At 40.0% G+C, this 16934-nt stretch overlaps 1 protein-coding gene across 1 annotated transcript in view; it reads right to left on the bottom strand.

Moving 5' to 3' along the window:
• TNKS (tankyrase) overlaps window positions 1–16934 on the bottom strand; it is a 143010-nt gene that overhangs the window by 17007 nt on the left and 109069 nt on the right. The window contains exons 12-17 of the mRNA XM_059817418.1: window positions 11971–12142; window positions 8092–8171; window positions 6949–7094; window positions 5763–5928; window positions 2852–3071; window positions 2469–2578 (exon numbers count right to left, since the gene is read on the bottom strand). Coding sequence (XP_059673401.1) covers window positions 2469–2578; window positions 2852–3071; window positions 5763–5928; window positions 6949–7094; window positions 8092–8171; window positions 11971–12142 — 894 coding nt within the window. The remainder of the gene's footprint in view (window positions 1–2468; window positions 2579–2851; window positions 3072–5762; window positions 5929–6948; window positions 7095–8091; window positions 8172–11970; window positions 12143–16934) is intronic.

The raw sequence follows: 16934 nt of genomic DNA, 5'->3' as shown, positions 1-16934 counted from the left end.
TATATAGCAGCATGCCTCTTCAGGTACCACTTTATACTGCAGCTCCCCAGTCATCTGTATCTGTGCGCTACCAGATCATCCACCAGCACATGTGTAATTGGGATCAGGCACAGAATTGTATTTCTGCCGAATTACCCCAAGTACATAGCATGAAGTTTGTGTCAGCTGCAGGAGCAGACATGATACTTGATCCAGTATAAAACTGATAAGAGTTAACTGTCAAAGCATTTGTAGGCAAATTTTAACTGGCAACACAAATTTACAGGGCTGCAACATTTGTGATACAATACTAGACACTCTGAAGATCAATGTGTTGTACTGCTGAGCCACCACTTAAATGTCTGTACACAGAAGTCTTTGTCGTACTTTATTTCTTTCTTGCAATTTCTTGCAAGACTTCGCACCCATCCATGGCAGCACCAATTTGCTCTTTCTCCAATCATATTTTATGAGAGAACTGTAATTGATAAAACGCATTATGAGTGTCATAAGGGAAAACTGCTTTACATGGGCTATAAAAGTAATTCTGCTATAAAAGTACGAAACACTCCCATCAATATCCCATCCTTGAAGTCTCCCAAGTTAGAACAAGAGAACAGAAAACTGACAAATAAAATTTTTGGTTGCTTCTGACCAGTAAAATTACTTGTGTAATACAGCTAAGAAATAAAACAAAGCAGGTAGCGAAAATGAGGTGGTAGGAGCGCGAAACACTGAAGTTGTAAGCAGAATTGCAAAGACTTGCCAATGGATTTCATTTTTCCTTTCAATGGCAATTAAGTGACTCTCAGCAGCTCTCGTAAAAGGGCGTACTCTCTGAATAAGTGTGGTTTGAAAAGACTGCCGACCTTATTTTTCCTCTCTGCCAAACTTTTGAAGCAATTGCTGTTCCTGTGACTTTTCTGGCACATGAAACCCTACTGAGGGACACGCAGCATGAAGTGCTGGGTGGGAGAATTGAAGATACTTTGTGAGGAAAAGGTTGAGCTTGTGAAACCTGCCAGCTATGAACTTGTGAAACCAGTACTCATCTCCTATCTACCTTCCATCACAGAGATCTGAACGGGCTGATGACAGCTCAGAGAGAAGTGTGGGCCACGACAGGAAAAGGTACACAGCAACTCTTAACTAAAGCTGATGGAAAAGCACCAAACACCGCCTCATTAACTTTTCCTAGAGAAAGTAAGGCAACCAGATTAGATTGGCATTATGATTTTCAGAAGCGATAATCAGCTTGAACCAATCTCTAACTTTTCCCTGTGCCAGTAAGGAATGTTTTGCCTTTGCATAAAACGTGTGGTTTGGTTTTCCGTGCTTGAAAAGAAAGAACACAATCTTTGCAACAGAATGTATCTCTAGATCTAAGCAACGTCCTGGGAGTTTAAAGCTTATGGCAGATGCTGATGAACAATATTGCTTGGTATTAGGACCCAGTATCATAAAAGAATTGTGTGTTGCATTTCTAAACCTTCAGCAGGATTTGGAGCTTTTTGCTCTTTAGAACGCTGGGATCCCAGACTGACATAGAGAACCAATGCAAATGATGCAGGCTGAGTTTCACTTGATACGCTCTCCTTAAAAACAAGGTGAACACTGTACTTTTTATTTCATTTGGCTCTCAAATGAAAGCAGTTGTGGTTCTATTACGATCATCTCTCAGATTTTGCTCTTCCTGTGCCACGGCCAGGTAGTAACAGACAAAGCATATCATGAGACCATCACAAACACTACTATTTGAGCTTCATGTCCTCTGTCTAACAGTAAGCACACTGCTTCTCAAGCACTCTCTCTGTACAATTATTTGCAAGAGACTCCTTGCTCATCTCATCCACAATTAACAGCTGCTTATAAGCTATCTATCAGGCATCTGTGCAACTGGTATGCACGCAGATGCTTCCTCATATATGGAGGAAGGAGGGCCTGCCCCATCCACAATGGTTTGAATCACCCGCTGCACCCCTACCGCAGTAGACAGCTTGCCCAGGAGGACACCCATACTACAAACTCAGTAGCCCTTCAACACTTTAGCTTTAGTAATAGCTTCCCACCACAGACCAGCTGTAACAGACCTCCACTTCCCTGTCATCACCTAGACACGATCCCCTGGTATTGTTTTCTTCCTTCCATCCAAGTCTTTCAGCGACAACTTGAGGTCTTTTCTGTTCCAACAGTCACCCCAAATTTAACACTGTTCAGTGCTGTGCATCTGCTTGCCTGCATAAAAGCTATGTTCTAGTGATCTTTCCAAACTGCCGCCTTTAACTGCTACAGCACACCTGAATCTGTGTCTTATTTAGATCTGTAGGACTGCAAGCAGGACTCACAACAGCAACTTAGTCCAACAAGTATTTCATGCCATCAAAACCTGAACTATGTTCACAGCAAGACAACTGTAAAATAACTGGCTTTGGATATGACTTTAAGGAGTTCCTTGTTGGTCTACTCACAGCAAGGATGCCTGCACCTACCCCATAGGATGCTGCATTGTGTAGGGGGATTAATCCTCCTTTGTCTTGGGCATTAACATCAGCACCATGCTCAAGAAGGTATTCAGCTACTTCCAAATTGTTGTAACCAGCTGTAGAAAAGGCACAGGAAAAGAAATCAGGTATTAGGAGAGCTAATCTAAAGAAAAATTATTAGACAGAAAAGCTAAAGCAATTTTTCAACTGCAAAAGCTCCTCTTTCCTAGTAACTGTATTACCTCCTGAAATACAGCTGCCATAGTTAACAACTCTCTGTACAGGACAATCCTCAGTGAAACTCTTACTATACCAGTCTGGTTTTGGTGATTAACTTCTGTAGCCCTATCATAAATATACAAGCCTTCAAAACCCGGTGAGTCACCCACCTGCAAGATGTAGCGGTGTTGAATTTCTGCCCTGGGTGTCTCTGCAATTTATATTTTCTTGAGTACATAGCTTCTGCACTCGTGCCAGGCACCCCTTCTTGGCAGCATCTAGCAAGGCAGCGTCTCCTCGCAGTAAGTCCTGGATATCTGTGTCTCCTTCTTTCACCAAATCTAGAGGAGTGTTCCCATCTCGATTCTTTTTTGTTGGATCAGCTCCATGCTGCAAAGAGCAAAGTGGAATGCTACTGTCACAACCATGAGCAGAGCAGTGCATATAAGTGTGTCACCATTTTGTGGCATAAGATTAGAGGTGGGAGATTTTGCCGACCTGCCATCATGAAGTAACAACTGTATAGATTAGTAGGCACATGAGAATAAATCCAGGAGGCTGAGGCCTAAAGCACTAGTCTGCAACACAGCTGTGCAAATCTCAACTCCACAGGCAAGAATGGCAGCCCCCTACAAGAGCTGCCACTGCTCTACTTGCAACTGAAGTAGGCTCAGGAGTATATCCTGCATACAGCTATACCCTACGGTCACAGCAGGTGCTCAAGAAAAAACAACTGCAAGTACCTTGCCAGTCAATCCTTCCCTCTTCCTGCAAACTGGCTGGCAGAGGTGTTTCCTCAGCACACCTTTCTGAGCCAGTGAAGCCAGGCCCCAAGTTTCACTAAATGCCACCTTGCTATTGAGTATTTTTCTGAAATAAGTGCCTTTCATTTGTACACTTTCTGATAGATAACAGCACCATCTTAAGCAGTTTACAGGTCCTGGAAAGCAGTGAAGAAAACATTCTGGTGGGAAAGTGGATTTGCATGACTGCCAGAGTGTATCTGTGCTGGTAAAACATGCAGATCAGCCAGTGATGAGAACACAGTATTGGAGCACGGGACAAGGAGGGGAACACACAGCAGCATATGGTGTGAGTCATGTCCACATATGATTTTGTGGGAGGACAGCTCCTTCCCTGTTCACTCTCAGCAGCAGTGGGAAAAAACAAAGATAGATAAGACAGAGGCAGCTGGCACTATAGTTGTCTGGCTGGCCCCTTCAGAATAATCAAACACAGTGGTCCAACCTCTGTCAGCAAGACTACCCTGCCATTTCTCACTGGGGATGCTGGCAAAGCTTGTTAATGTGAGCCACAGGGAATGAGATGGGGATGGGGAGAGCAGAAGGAATTAACTGCCTTGTATTTGGAAGCAGTACAGCAATGCTCAGGGTGTAAAGGGTAAACAGCAAGGGACAGAAAGGGACAGAGTATTGATTACACAGAACCAGTTCCACATCTGTGGTGATTTTGGGAAGAAAGCATTCGTTGCACAAAGCCTTTTAAACTGCAATGACTTCTCCAAGATATGTCCTTAGATCCCTTAATTTAAAACTCATTAAAAAAATGGAACTATTCAAATGCTTTCCAGAATAAATATCTAAATGAAGAGGCAGTGTCTTCTGAGACCCTTTCAAAGTCACAGAAACAAATGACAGTGGTAATTTTAAAGAAAGGTGATGAAAGAAGAAAGTCTCTCCAAAATGCCTGTATATTTTTTGTTTCCTTCTTCAAGCAGACCAGGACAGAAAGAGCGCAAGTCAGGAGGAGTCAAGCTGAACATCCACGGCTCAGCAGAACTGCCAGCACTGCCAGCTGGCATAAGAAACACAGCAGGAGAAGCCCTGAGCAAACTGCAGCGTGAGCACATATCCATGGACACCCAGAGCCTTTACAAAACCCTGTCACCTTAAGGGCATATTTAGCTCTTGTGCAAGAGTGATTTCAAAAAGAAAGATTTCAGCACTTTTCTATTTCCTGTCATACATCCATTAAGGATCCTTTGAACACAAAAAATGGCTACATTTCCAGTAGAATGATCAGAAAACTCCAGAGACCTTTGGTGTCTATAAAGTAACACTGTGCTTGAGAGCTTCTGAGTGCTCATATAGCTTGAGCTAACATCTGCATTCAGGTGTTACTACCAGGGTCATCGTCGTGCCTATGCCGCAGACATCTCTGAACATCTTCTGGTTTTTGCTGCAGATGTGTTTCAAACTGATGTGATGCCCCCTCTGAATGCTTTTTTGGTAATGAAGTGAAATAATTAATGAGATAGGAGGGAAATAGCAGGGCTTTGCAGCAGCAAATGAAAAGAGAAGTGGATGGGGGAAAGCCTCATCATTTTAAGACTATCCATATTCTGACTTACTCCTATTTTAAATGCTGTGCTTCAGAGGGACATGAAGTAGTCAAGGCTAAACCAGGAAATAGGATTGGCAAGAAATTCTATCCTAGCAACTTCTTTTACCCTTCCACAGCAGGATATGACCTTATGTTAAGAAGTCTCTCAAACTCATGTTTCTCAGTGGAAACATGTTGGCATTACCTCATGCTTTTTACAGGTTCTTCCACCAATTATAATGAATATTTATTCCACAGTATATTAATATGCATTTCCTCTAGGAGCTTGATAAATTATACATTAATGTAACAGTTTTAAATTTCTCACATGCCAGACGCCATTTAGGACCCACCTTCAGTTATTGCTCTGTAACGCACTCTTAAGTAAACCTTTGTAAATACTTACGCAACTGCAGTAACTTCCAGAAAGGGATGAATAGGATAAGGTGGGGTTTCTGTCTTTTTACACAAATTCAGCTGCTTTTTCCAGTTTGGGAGTCTTGTCCTACTTGGTTAATAGTATTAATACATGTACTGAAAAAAGTAGCTGTACTAATGATTCTTTGTAAGTGAACTGACATTACACAAGAAACCATCTGACAATTGTAAGATGAAAATAGATTCAAAGACACCATGAAGAACTCATTGAATGCAATTAACTTTGCATTAATTAATTAATCTTCAGCAAAAATAAACATATACACATTTAAAGACACATCTGAGAACTCCAGCACATACTTTTAAAAGCAGCTTGCAGATTTCATATTTTCCTTTTGCTGCTGCTTCATGTAGAGGAGTGAATTTCCACAGGTCTGCCACGTTGACAGAAGCACCGTGCCTCACTAAGAGTTCAGCCACTTCGTAGTGTCCATAAGAACAGGCATTGTGCAGGGGTACTAAGCCACTAATCAAAGAGAAGGTATTAATAGCTACAGAAAATAAGATCCAGTATGCAATCATACAAAATTCCAGTAGATAAAACTCTCACTTCCACCAGACATTGTCATCTTTCAGCCTTTCCAATTTTCATGGCTTTATTTCCCTGCTATTAAAACATCAATTAAAACTTCATTATCCTCCTTCAGTTCTCATCCATGAGACTTTTAAATACTTCGCAAGCACCAATGTTACTACTTCCACAAGCAAATAACTCCAGTGCTGTCAACAACAGCCAAAAACTAAATTGCAAGAATCACTGATTATTTGACTTTGGATATCTGAGTGTAGATTTCAAAAAAGCTATAACACTATACAATGGGTTTGAAGTACAGTTATTAGTAAGCACTGCACACCTGATTGATACAGAAAGATACCCAAACATCTCTTTCAGGGAAAGCCTGAAAATTCAGAATCAGAAATGTTTTAGCATTGGAAATTAATTATCTCCTACCCTGAACCAATATATTGGAGTGAAAGATCAAACGTAATCATGCTATTCTACATGATTGCTTTGCAAATAATGCAAAACCTGTAAATGGTTCATGTCATTTAACTGAATATTATCTGAATAAATAACTAACTTAATAATAAAAGCTAACAGAATTAGAAAAATGACCAGAGATAACCCTGGTATTTTACCCTATGCAATTCAAAACTAATTTTAGATCACCTTAAATAACTTAAAGGCTGCTTTTAAGCACAACAAAGTCTCCAAAATGGGCAAAAGGGGGAAGAGAAGGATCATATATTACAGTGCTGGATATGTACTTAAACACGGCTTTGTCAGAAAGCTAAGTACGCCTTAATGGTCTATAAATCTCCTTACAGTGATGTCAGGAACAATGCAGAACAAGAAGAAAGAAGAGAGAAAAATTTTCAAGAGGAAAACATGATGGTTACTGAGATCCGAAGCAAAATTAATAGAGGGGGGTAGAAGTCTCACACTAATAGAAAACAGCAGAGCGTATCATGGAATGAAATGTACCCTTTATCTTTGGCATGCACGTCTGCCCCATGGTGCAACAGATACTCCACCACTGATACGCGGTTATATCCTGCAGCAAAGTGCAGTGGCGTTGAATGACGGCCTTCCAAATCTCTACAATTCACATTCTGAGGGCTGCAAAGTTGCTGCAAAGACAAAAGAAGAAACCAAAATCTATTACAGAACTAAAACAAATTAAAAAAAACACAAACCAAACAAAAAACAGTTAAACAAACAAAAAAAGAAAACCCCCAAACTACCACCCCCAAACACCCCCACACAAAATTTGATGCATTTATTATTATATACAAATTTATAAAAGTTACGTTTCAGGAAATTTCTTTCCAAAGTTAAAAAAATAGCTGCTCTAAAATTATGGCTGAAAGTACTTCTATAACAAACAAGACTTAAATGATGGAAGCAGTATGAAGACATTCCTAATGTACTAGAAAGGGTGAGCCTCTAAATCATCAGGTTCAAGGCCATGTAACTTTCTCCAGATATGTTACCATTTCCAGCTTATGTTGTCTTCAGAAATCTAGAAATATTGAGCTTGGCAGTCAGAGCTGCTGATGCACAAAACTGCCGCTGCTTGAATATTAATATGTTGAAGTTCAAGTTGAGAACGCATGCAGAATGGTCTATCTGCAGGCTGTTTTGCCCACAGACCAAGTATGAAAGACAAGATCACACCTTCCTGTGATGCTGGGATTCCATGGCCTGACTCTTCACCTTCAGATTAAGGACGGCTTAAAATGTGAAGTCTGCTACCTCTTAACACTTTTGTTTGCTTGCCTTCTGATTGAATCATGCACCTGAGGTTTGTTTCTACTAAACCGTGATTCTGAGGATCACAAGGTCCACTTCAAAGAATTATGACTGAACCTGCAACACTGCATCTGAGTCCATTGAAGACATGACTGTGTGAAGCAACTGGGAGAATGAACAACTAAAATCTCAAGAGAAACACCTCAGCACATCTTAATGCACTACTTTCTAGAAAAAAATTAAGATATTTGACTTCCCATTTTTTAAGATTTACCATCCACTGGGCACTACTTCTACAACTCTTGTAGCAGAGGCTTCCACAAGTCTTGCACAGCAATACAAAGTGGAAAATTAATATTAATTGCTCAAACGTACCTTCACAGTTTCCAAGTCTCCAGCTTTGGATGCTTCTAACAACCGATAATCCACATCAGATGTGCGCACAGGTGTACTTTCTACATAGGGAAAAACATGTTTTAGAATTACTTAGGATCATTAAGTTCTATTGACTTGGGCTCAACATTTTTTCCAAACTGGGGGGAGGTGTGGGGGGGTGGAGAGTCTGTTGTCATTTGTAGAAACGCAGCTGGAGCTGTGATGTTCAAGTTCATCTTGCCTAAACGGCTGAATAAGGAGTCTTAGTTTCAGTGCAAACCAGTCAGATTTAGACTCTAGAGCTGACATCATTCTGCCAAATAGAATTTCAATGCTTTGCTAATTCTATGTATGGTAAAAATGACCATTTCTGCATTTAAGAAATCTACATGCTCACTGGGACAGATTCAAAGTTTTGCTGAAGATCAAAAGCACCTTCCTCAACAATTTCAGCAAACTGCATGAGGCGCCAGTGCACAGCCAGGGTTAAATGTGCTCAATTCAGCATCTGAATTACAGCCTTTGCACTCTGCATTTGTGATATGTCTTGTACTACGAAGCAGTGACAAGCGGATGGGATTTCTAAGATGGCCCTGGCCACATGGTGATTGCCTGCCTTATGATGCTCCAGTTGCGTACTGCACTTCATAGCAACAATGAGATCTGTCCCTTATTATAAACATTGGGTGGTTAAAAATAGAATCGGAAGAATGACATAGTGATTAAAAGGAGACATTTAGAGAGATACCTTTTTTACAGGTTTCAGTCTCAAAACTCTTTTTTTACCCCACTTCTCATCAGAAATACGGCTGCGAGTTAGCAAGCATGCACTAAGGGAAGAAACAGTGGTGGCTGGAAAGGAGCAGTGGATTAGCTGTCCCTAAAGCTCTTCAGTGTTGCTCAAAAAGGAGCTGAAAAGGCAATCTTGATCATTTTTAGTAGAAACTGCTTTCTATTGTAGAAGCCACTCCTCTCAAGCTCAGGGATTTATGGAATAGAAGTTTTGGCAGCATCGTGCCTGAGCAGTGACAGAAATGACTGCCTAGTGCAAAACCAACGGGGCAAGGTGAACTTGGGGTTGCAATCCTCTGTAAGAATGCTGTAAGAAAGTCAGAGTGTTGTAACAGGCTAAACTCGTTCTAGATGGGCATGCAACTGTATCAAAAATACTTAAAAAACTTCTTTAAATGTAGAGAACTGGTAATATGTCCCAGGAGGAAACTGCAGAGACACTGTAAGAAGGTACTACTTACAGACTAACACAGTCTCCGCAGAATCCAGTCAATTCCTGACTTTGCAATGTAGTTTGTGACTATATCACATGAGTGGAAAATGGGTTGAAAGGGGTATTTTTTTCCTTAACTAGCTATCCTTACAGAAGGACATCAACTTATCTATTCACTTTGAAGTAGTATTTCCTATTGCAGCCCTATTTTCTCTTCTTGATCAGTGTTTTGTGGCCTTTTGCTACCTCTTTGCCTCCATATTCACTGCAGGAAGAGGTGGAGAAGGAGGAGGTGAGAAGCAACTCCTACAAGCTCAACTGTTAGGTTAAGAAATGCTCTCAGTTGAAGGAAAGGCTGAGAAAGCTCAGGAAAGAGGGATACTGATACCTTTAATACAGCCAAAGCTGCCAGCTCCTTTCCTTGAGTCTACCTCAATCCTCTGGAGCAGTTCCACTAGCAAGCAGGTGGACTCGGATCTTAAAGGTCTTTTCCAATCTAAATGATTCTATGATTCTAAGTGATTAAAACACATGCTGCAAGAGAAGGATGGCAGCAGGGGTTTGACACAAATGTTAGTGACTGTGGGCAGAGCACAGCATGCATCAAACTCCTGCTCTTGGAGTGGGTTAAGGTTTCAGCTCACACCTTCATCTTAAGTTATTTGCCTTGCTCTCCCCAACAGCACCACCACCACAGCGTCCTAAGGTAGGGAGAGAATAGGTGAGGGTAAGTCCTATACTGGATCCAAAGCTCCACTCCTTAGCAATTCTCTATTTCTTCTCTGGACTCCTGTCCTTGCCTTCACAAGAGAGCCAAGACCCTGACTTTGGTGAGGGTAAAAAAAGGAAATCAATCAGAAACACAATCTAATTACTACAGGAAGGAGAAATTTCAATTCCACTAGACTAGAACTTGAATACCAAAAGGCTGCACTGAGCAAAGAAACAAAACAAATCTTACTCTTCAAGAAATGCAAAGCTAGCAGCATTTTCTAAGAAGCATTCGAAAAAATTCACAAGCTCACTTTATGAGCTTTCTTACATTACATGGCCATACTCCTATCAGTTGCAACCAAAATCACAAGCAGCTAGAGTAAAGTGGTATCCACTGGCCACTATGTCATCAGAAAGCTGTTTTCATGGTTGTTATCCCACAGTTGGGAAGCGGCTCAGCAATCAAGTGTGAGAAAAAAAAATCCAGTACTATATGGAAAATATTTTAAGCTGCAAACTCAACAGTCAGGTAACAATCTCATCAAAACAACTCCAACATTCTAAAAAGAAAATATTTCTTTAGCCCAATCTTAGAAAAATGAACACACAGTAATATTTGGCAAATAATTTCAACATTCATTTACTAGCTTTGAAATACAGAGAACATAAAGTGTCAACAACCCTACACTATATGCATTTTTCAGCTTTTGAATCTTTCACTCTTGAACACTTTCAGGGATGCAAGAGAAAGGCTGCTACCTCTCCAATGAAAAGCAGTACAGTATGACATCTGAAATTAGTTTTCCTAGAAAAGGTAAATCAGCGAACATGAATTTTTAATTCAAAATCAAATGAGTGTTTTCAGAATACTTGTAAGTTTACAATTTTTTAAAATCAAACTCCTGTTCTCTTTAACAGCAGGGGATATGTTTATTTTCTTCTGATTCATAGCTAACATCCTTCTCTCTCAATACACATACATACAGTCACGTGCATATTTTAAACAGGTAATGCTACCAAGGTAACCAGCTATATGTAAGCAGCTACATCTCAGGAGTGGGTACACTTCAAAACAGTCCTTCCTTGCGCTGCTGTAAAATGCCTCTTTTATTTTTGCATGTATTAAGGCAACATTGTTGAAAACACTGAAGGAAATGGAGGTTCTAGCTACCATGGGTCTTCTCATCTATCTGGATATCTGCCTGCCTTTGACTACATGCATATCCCACTGTGAGTTACTTGCTCTGTAGTAGCTACTGATGCAATTATTCTTGTCCCTACTCGCAAATACTCAAATGCGACATGGGTAAGAGGATACAAACCCTCAAGCACTTGCACGAAAAATAGTGGCACCCTCTTCAAACATCTGTTCACCTTTTTAATACTAGATATAAACAAATTGTTATCTAAACAGCATCCAGAGCACCTTCACAACAAAGCCTTTCTCTGCTGGACAAGCAAGAGGTTTGAAGTAAAAGTTCAAACTGTTTAGCAACTATCAGTATTTTTCTTCCAGTAACACTGTGCTTGTGACTGCTAAAGTTTGGAGTACCTAACAGGGTGGCTGATGAAAAGGAAAAAGGTTTCTCACATATTCAGCAACATTCCAGTTGCCTTGGAACTTATTACAAAAAAGCCCCAAACTCCCCACATCTGCCTTCCTACTATCTCCCTGTACAGCAGCACGCTCTAAATCCACAAGATGTTTATTTTCTTCCCAATTTGCAAAAAATCATTGAATTGAGCAGGGCTTTTTTTGTTTTGTTGTGATTTTTTTCTGAAAAGCATCATGCAGTACATACTGTAGATGTGTGCACACGATGGCAGAAGGGAGGGATCAGAAAACTCCTGCAAGTCTCTTGCATCGAAAAAGAAATAAGATCCATAGCTGTAAAGGGAGAAGCTGAAGTCCAAATACACAAGCCTTTATTTTTACCCACCACTTAGAATCTGTTGCACTGCTTCGTTTCCCATCTGTGCCGCTGTGAAGCCTTGTAAAGAGATGATGGAGGGATCAGAGCCGTAATTCAGCAAGAGCCGGCAGGTTTGCAAGTGACCTGCTAACGCAGCCCTGTGCAACGCTGTTTGACCAAGTGTGTCCAGTGCATTCATCTGAAAAATCATCAGCAGTATGAAATAAAACATTGTTGTAATTAAAAGCCTGCACCTGTCCCTGCCCTTAAGAAGAGCAGCAGTAACAAGAATTTTCTGGCATACAAATTTACCTATCAATCCCTCTGCATTGAAACTAAACCAAACAACAAAACAGGTAAACACTCCAATGTAAAGAAAATTTACCGCAGATGCTTTCCTGTCTTTTAACAACACAGAGTATTTGTTTGCATGGCTAACAGACAACACAGGATCCCCAAAACCATACTTAAAATAGCAATCAAGCTTTTGACAAATTTGATGAAGATCAACCTTGTGCAAGAAAAGCAAAACTCTCACAGAAGAGGAGAAAGAGGTAAATAATTAACCAAACAATTCAAACATCTTCCAGCTTTAAGGAAATTACCATCTGTCATCCTCAGAAGGGGAATTAACTCAACATTACTCACTACCAAGAATTAAAGGAAAACAAAGATGTCAGATTAGGAATTCTATGAAGCAGCGGGGCGGGGGGGAAGAGCTTGGATACAAACAGTCCATTTCCTCCTCAGTTTTTATACTTTTACAGAAACGTTAAGTATAACTGGATAGAATTCTACTCCATACAAGACTGTATAAGCAGGCTAATGGAGTATCACTTTCAAAGAGTATGATATAATGGAAACCTATCTGTCTGTCAAGATCTAACAGAGTATCTAAATAACTAGAAGCATCTCCATGGGTTCACTATCGGAGAAAGGATGAGAATAATAGAAAGCTTTAAAAGGTGGAAAAAACCCTCATGAAAATAACCTTTCAAGAAGATACTTTGTACCTAGCAGCAATTCATGACAAATTTAAATGCAAATGTCCAACAGCTTTTTTACCACTACAAGAAATATAGAACTACTCTATATTCTCTGCAGCAACTCAGAACCTGTTATCTGTTTCCAAGCCTATGGATTGCAGGCTGTGAACTGCATGCATAACGGACTCTGTTACTGTAAAAAACCCACCTTTTTACCTTCTCAAAAATCTTTGTGGTGGCAGTGAACAAAGGTTTTGTTTGTTATTTCTCACCTAAAATGCAGCCTGCAAATTCCACCACCTTTCCATGAAAACTAGTGAAAAAACATTTTGGGTAAGCCGCATATTCTGTAACTAAATGAAATTTAATTAGGGGGTAACTATGTAGAAAATATCTACTACCAGATAGGCTAAAAAAGTAAAAAAACCTGCGATGCAACAGTATCAAGCCACAGAAAAGAACAAAGAACTACCATATAAATAAAGTCGAGTGTGATTCGATATTGGCTGAAATTCTTCTATATCCCTGAACAATTCTACAGACTGATAAAGCAGGAATTTCTCAGATCACAAACCTCTCTTGCAGGAAGATGTACAGGAGAACAGTTCTGCTTTCTTCTAACCGTGCTCAACTCATGCCACTCTAGCAGGATTTCCCTAAAAGTTTTGTTCTAAATAAAAACTAACTGCTGTCATAAATATTAACTAGATGCTGAATGTCCCAAATCCATCATTTTGTTCAGATGATGATCCTCATCTGTTTCAGGACACCGGATACTTTTCACCACTGATAAGAGCACGGAGAAGAGCAGAAGTCTGCGGCTATACAGGTTTAGTGATGGTAAAGGCAGAATGAAATGAGACTTGGGGATTCTGGAAGTAGCTGATAACACTCTGCCCAAGAAAGCGAATCATAACTAACGTCTTCCATAACACTGAATTCCTGTGTTAAACAGGCCTGTACTGAACAAATCATTGAAGAACAGCAGCAAGGAATTCACACTGCACAATTCGATACTGACTGTGTACCTGGAATAAACGTTAATATTCATTTGAAAAGAACACTGGCAGAGTCATCAGATCCATCATCTCACATGTCTTATGCAGGTCTCCTTTCACCTCCAAATAATTATCTTTGCCAAAATCGATTCTTGTAGCAGAAGAACGCCAGCCATTTGAAGAAATGCCTGCTTACTTCTGGGACAAAGCAGGCTGCAGCTGACAGAGGGATGCACGCACCAAATGAAGCTGTTCTTGCCCTCAGGAGCAGAATTAGGCTTTGCAGGGCAATTTCATGGGAATATGTTCACTTTGAGGCAGGATCTACTCTCACCGATCACGCAGCACTTGTCTAAAACCAGCCCAAGAATGTACTGCACTAAGGCTGAAAGCAACAGCATTTATTTCCAAATAAAAATCACTTTGAGCATTACAAATTGATATACAAACTGAGATTAAACTCTCAAAAATCAAACCTGGTTAGACATATGCCTGGGTTAACCACTGCTCAATACTAGGTCTAAAAACATACACCCTTTAAAATTCAAAGCTGAAGTTTAAACTCTATTTGACAAAATGTAAAAATATCCATGTACTGCCTTATTTGTGTGCTGAGAAGGCAGATTGTTCCAGCTGCACTAATCAAAAAAATGAGAAATATTCAATTGGTCCCCTTTATAAGCAGTCTGAAATTAGAACGCTGCAGCTCTGAATTACTTCACAGACAAGTTTTCTGCCAGGAGTTAAAAGTGACAGATTCGACAGCTTTTATTCCACAGCACACTGGCTCTAGATCTGGTTTCTTCACCTTTTAGCATGAAAGCAGTCACTCCACGGCTCAAACCACAACATAAAAGCAGAATGCAATTATCAAATGAAAAGTGTTTAAGTAAGGCTTTTCATGGAAAGATATGTCCTATACGGTACTTCCCAATGCAGAATTCCTACTGTTCTTTCCTTTTATCCTCTTCCTTTCCTTTTCCCCATCCTGGATAGATGCAGTAGAGAAATCGAAATGGTCATGTATCATCAGACACTGAAGAGATTTTTCCTCTCTGCACTGCTGCTGTCTTGGAGCAGCGTTTAGAGCTACAGCAATATTCCCTCGGCTGCCAGGCACTTGTGGCAGCTCAACAGCTGGGACCCGTTCAGGAAACTTTTGCAAGACTTCATAAGCATACCAGCTTTCTGTAGGTATCAAATGCCCCAAATATCCTCATACTCCTTGACACTACAGCAGCACAAAATGCAACAGCTTCCAAGCATTGCAATTTTCTCTGTGAGATCTTTCTAAAAGATGCACATTCTAAAAATCACACGTGCAACTTGTGCTCTGCCAGCAGTTCCAGTATCACGGTATCCTTCCCTGCAATGCAAGTGTTCTAACCGCTCTCCTGCTCCATTTATGCAAGTGTTCTAACCGCTCTCCTGCTCCATTTATTATGAAGACAACTTGCAGTATGTCTTATGTCTTTGTACATCACTAACAATAAACAGGATAGGAGTGAAAAGGTGCTGCTGGCAATTTTCAAGCTGTCAGAAAAAAAAAGATGGAAAAAAAACCCCAAAAAAGGTCTAGTTTCACTCTGAAAGCTCCTACATGATCCAGCCGTATGTTCCACAGGTGTCCTTTACATAAAAGCTTAAGACTAATGTCACTAAGTTTGGATGTCTAAGCAGTGAGACAAGTTGAACCACACAATCACAACAGATCACACAGTTCATGTTGTTAACCATCATAGTCCAGAACCTGCTGCATTTCTGAAAGGAAATTTAGTTTTTCAATGCTCATTCTTTCCTGAGAAAATCATACCTCTACCTGAAATGTTGGAAGCAAATGTATTACACAACAAGGTTATTCAAAACCATGTAAGTCTGTTATGTGGGTCTAGATAGATGGTGACCATTTTCATATCCATGATCATGAAAGGCTGGCAACATGTCACTCTAACACACAGAAATAATTGAATTATGCAAAAATCCATAAAGCAACGTCCTTCTAGCAGAGCAGAATGAAGCCATTTCTGCTACCATCATGAATAGGGACACTATCTGTCTAACATGACCTTAGAAAGGCTCATTTTCTCTTGCAGAAGAGTCATTTCAACAGTATCCGTCAGAAACGTAACACAGTTAAACAAATAGCATTCATGACATCTCTACACTTGCCCAAGATACCAGTGAACTTGCATGCTTGCAGGTCTTTCTTTCCAACAATCATTCCAGTTCACAAAAGACTTTAATCCTTTTCTTCTGCACTGCTAGAAAGCCGAATGTCTTTCTGAACATATTAAATTTCCCATATATCTGTAAATTCAGACAAGGAGCTAGTTATAAGAGGTATCCAACTATCCAGCAATACAACAAAACAGGATGAAAGCCACTTTTTCATTAGTTCACCACCTTCAAATGCTTTTCTTTTTAGACAAAGGATTCTGACCATCTTCAAAGATACAATTGTGGCACTTGAAGATTTGCTCATAGGTCTAAAAAAAAAGTTTATGTTTGAGGATTCTTTGAAGATGGTCTGCTTTTATTTTTCATAAGATACTTTGAGGATATTCAACATCAAATAAGCAGTGGTGTGAAATGCTGTTTCACACTGCAGTTCAGGCAAACAAGTAAAAATCGGGTATGGCATTTAAAACCACAGATATTTATGATCAACATTCTTGAAGAAAATTCTAAGAAACCCCAAGGTTTCTCACCTGTGCTTTAGATGTACAGTTGACAGTCAATTTCTGCAAACTCAAGTAACAGGCTAATGAAAATATCTTCACTGATCATGGAATGGGTATTGCTTAGACATAATATGCTGATGTGCAAGTGATGTGCACCAAGGACTTCTTCACAGTTCAAATTACAAATCTAGTCTGTGTTGTCAGTAAGGGCCAGCAAGACACACCAAAATAAGCAATTTGTGGGTATAGGTTGCCTCTTGCCAATACTAACATTCTTAGAAGTATTTCTGTAAAGTAAGCCTAGATCAAGCACACATTATTCAAGC

Source organism: Gavia stellata, chromosome 5 (assembly GCF_030936135.1).
Source record: "Gavia stellata isolate bGavSte3 chromosome 5, bGavSte3.hap2, whole genome shotgun sequence".
Lineage (NCBI taxonomy): Eukaryota > Metazoa > Chordata > Aves > Gaviiformes > Gaviidae > Gavia > Gavia stellata.
This window is presented reverse-complemented; position numbering and strand designations above follow the sequence as displayed.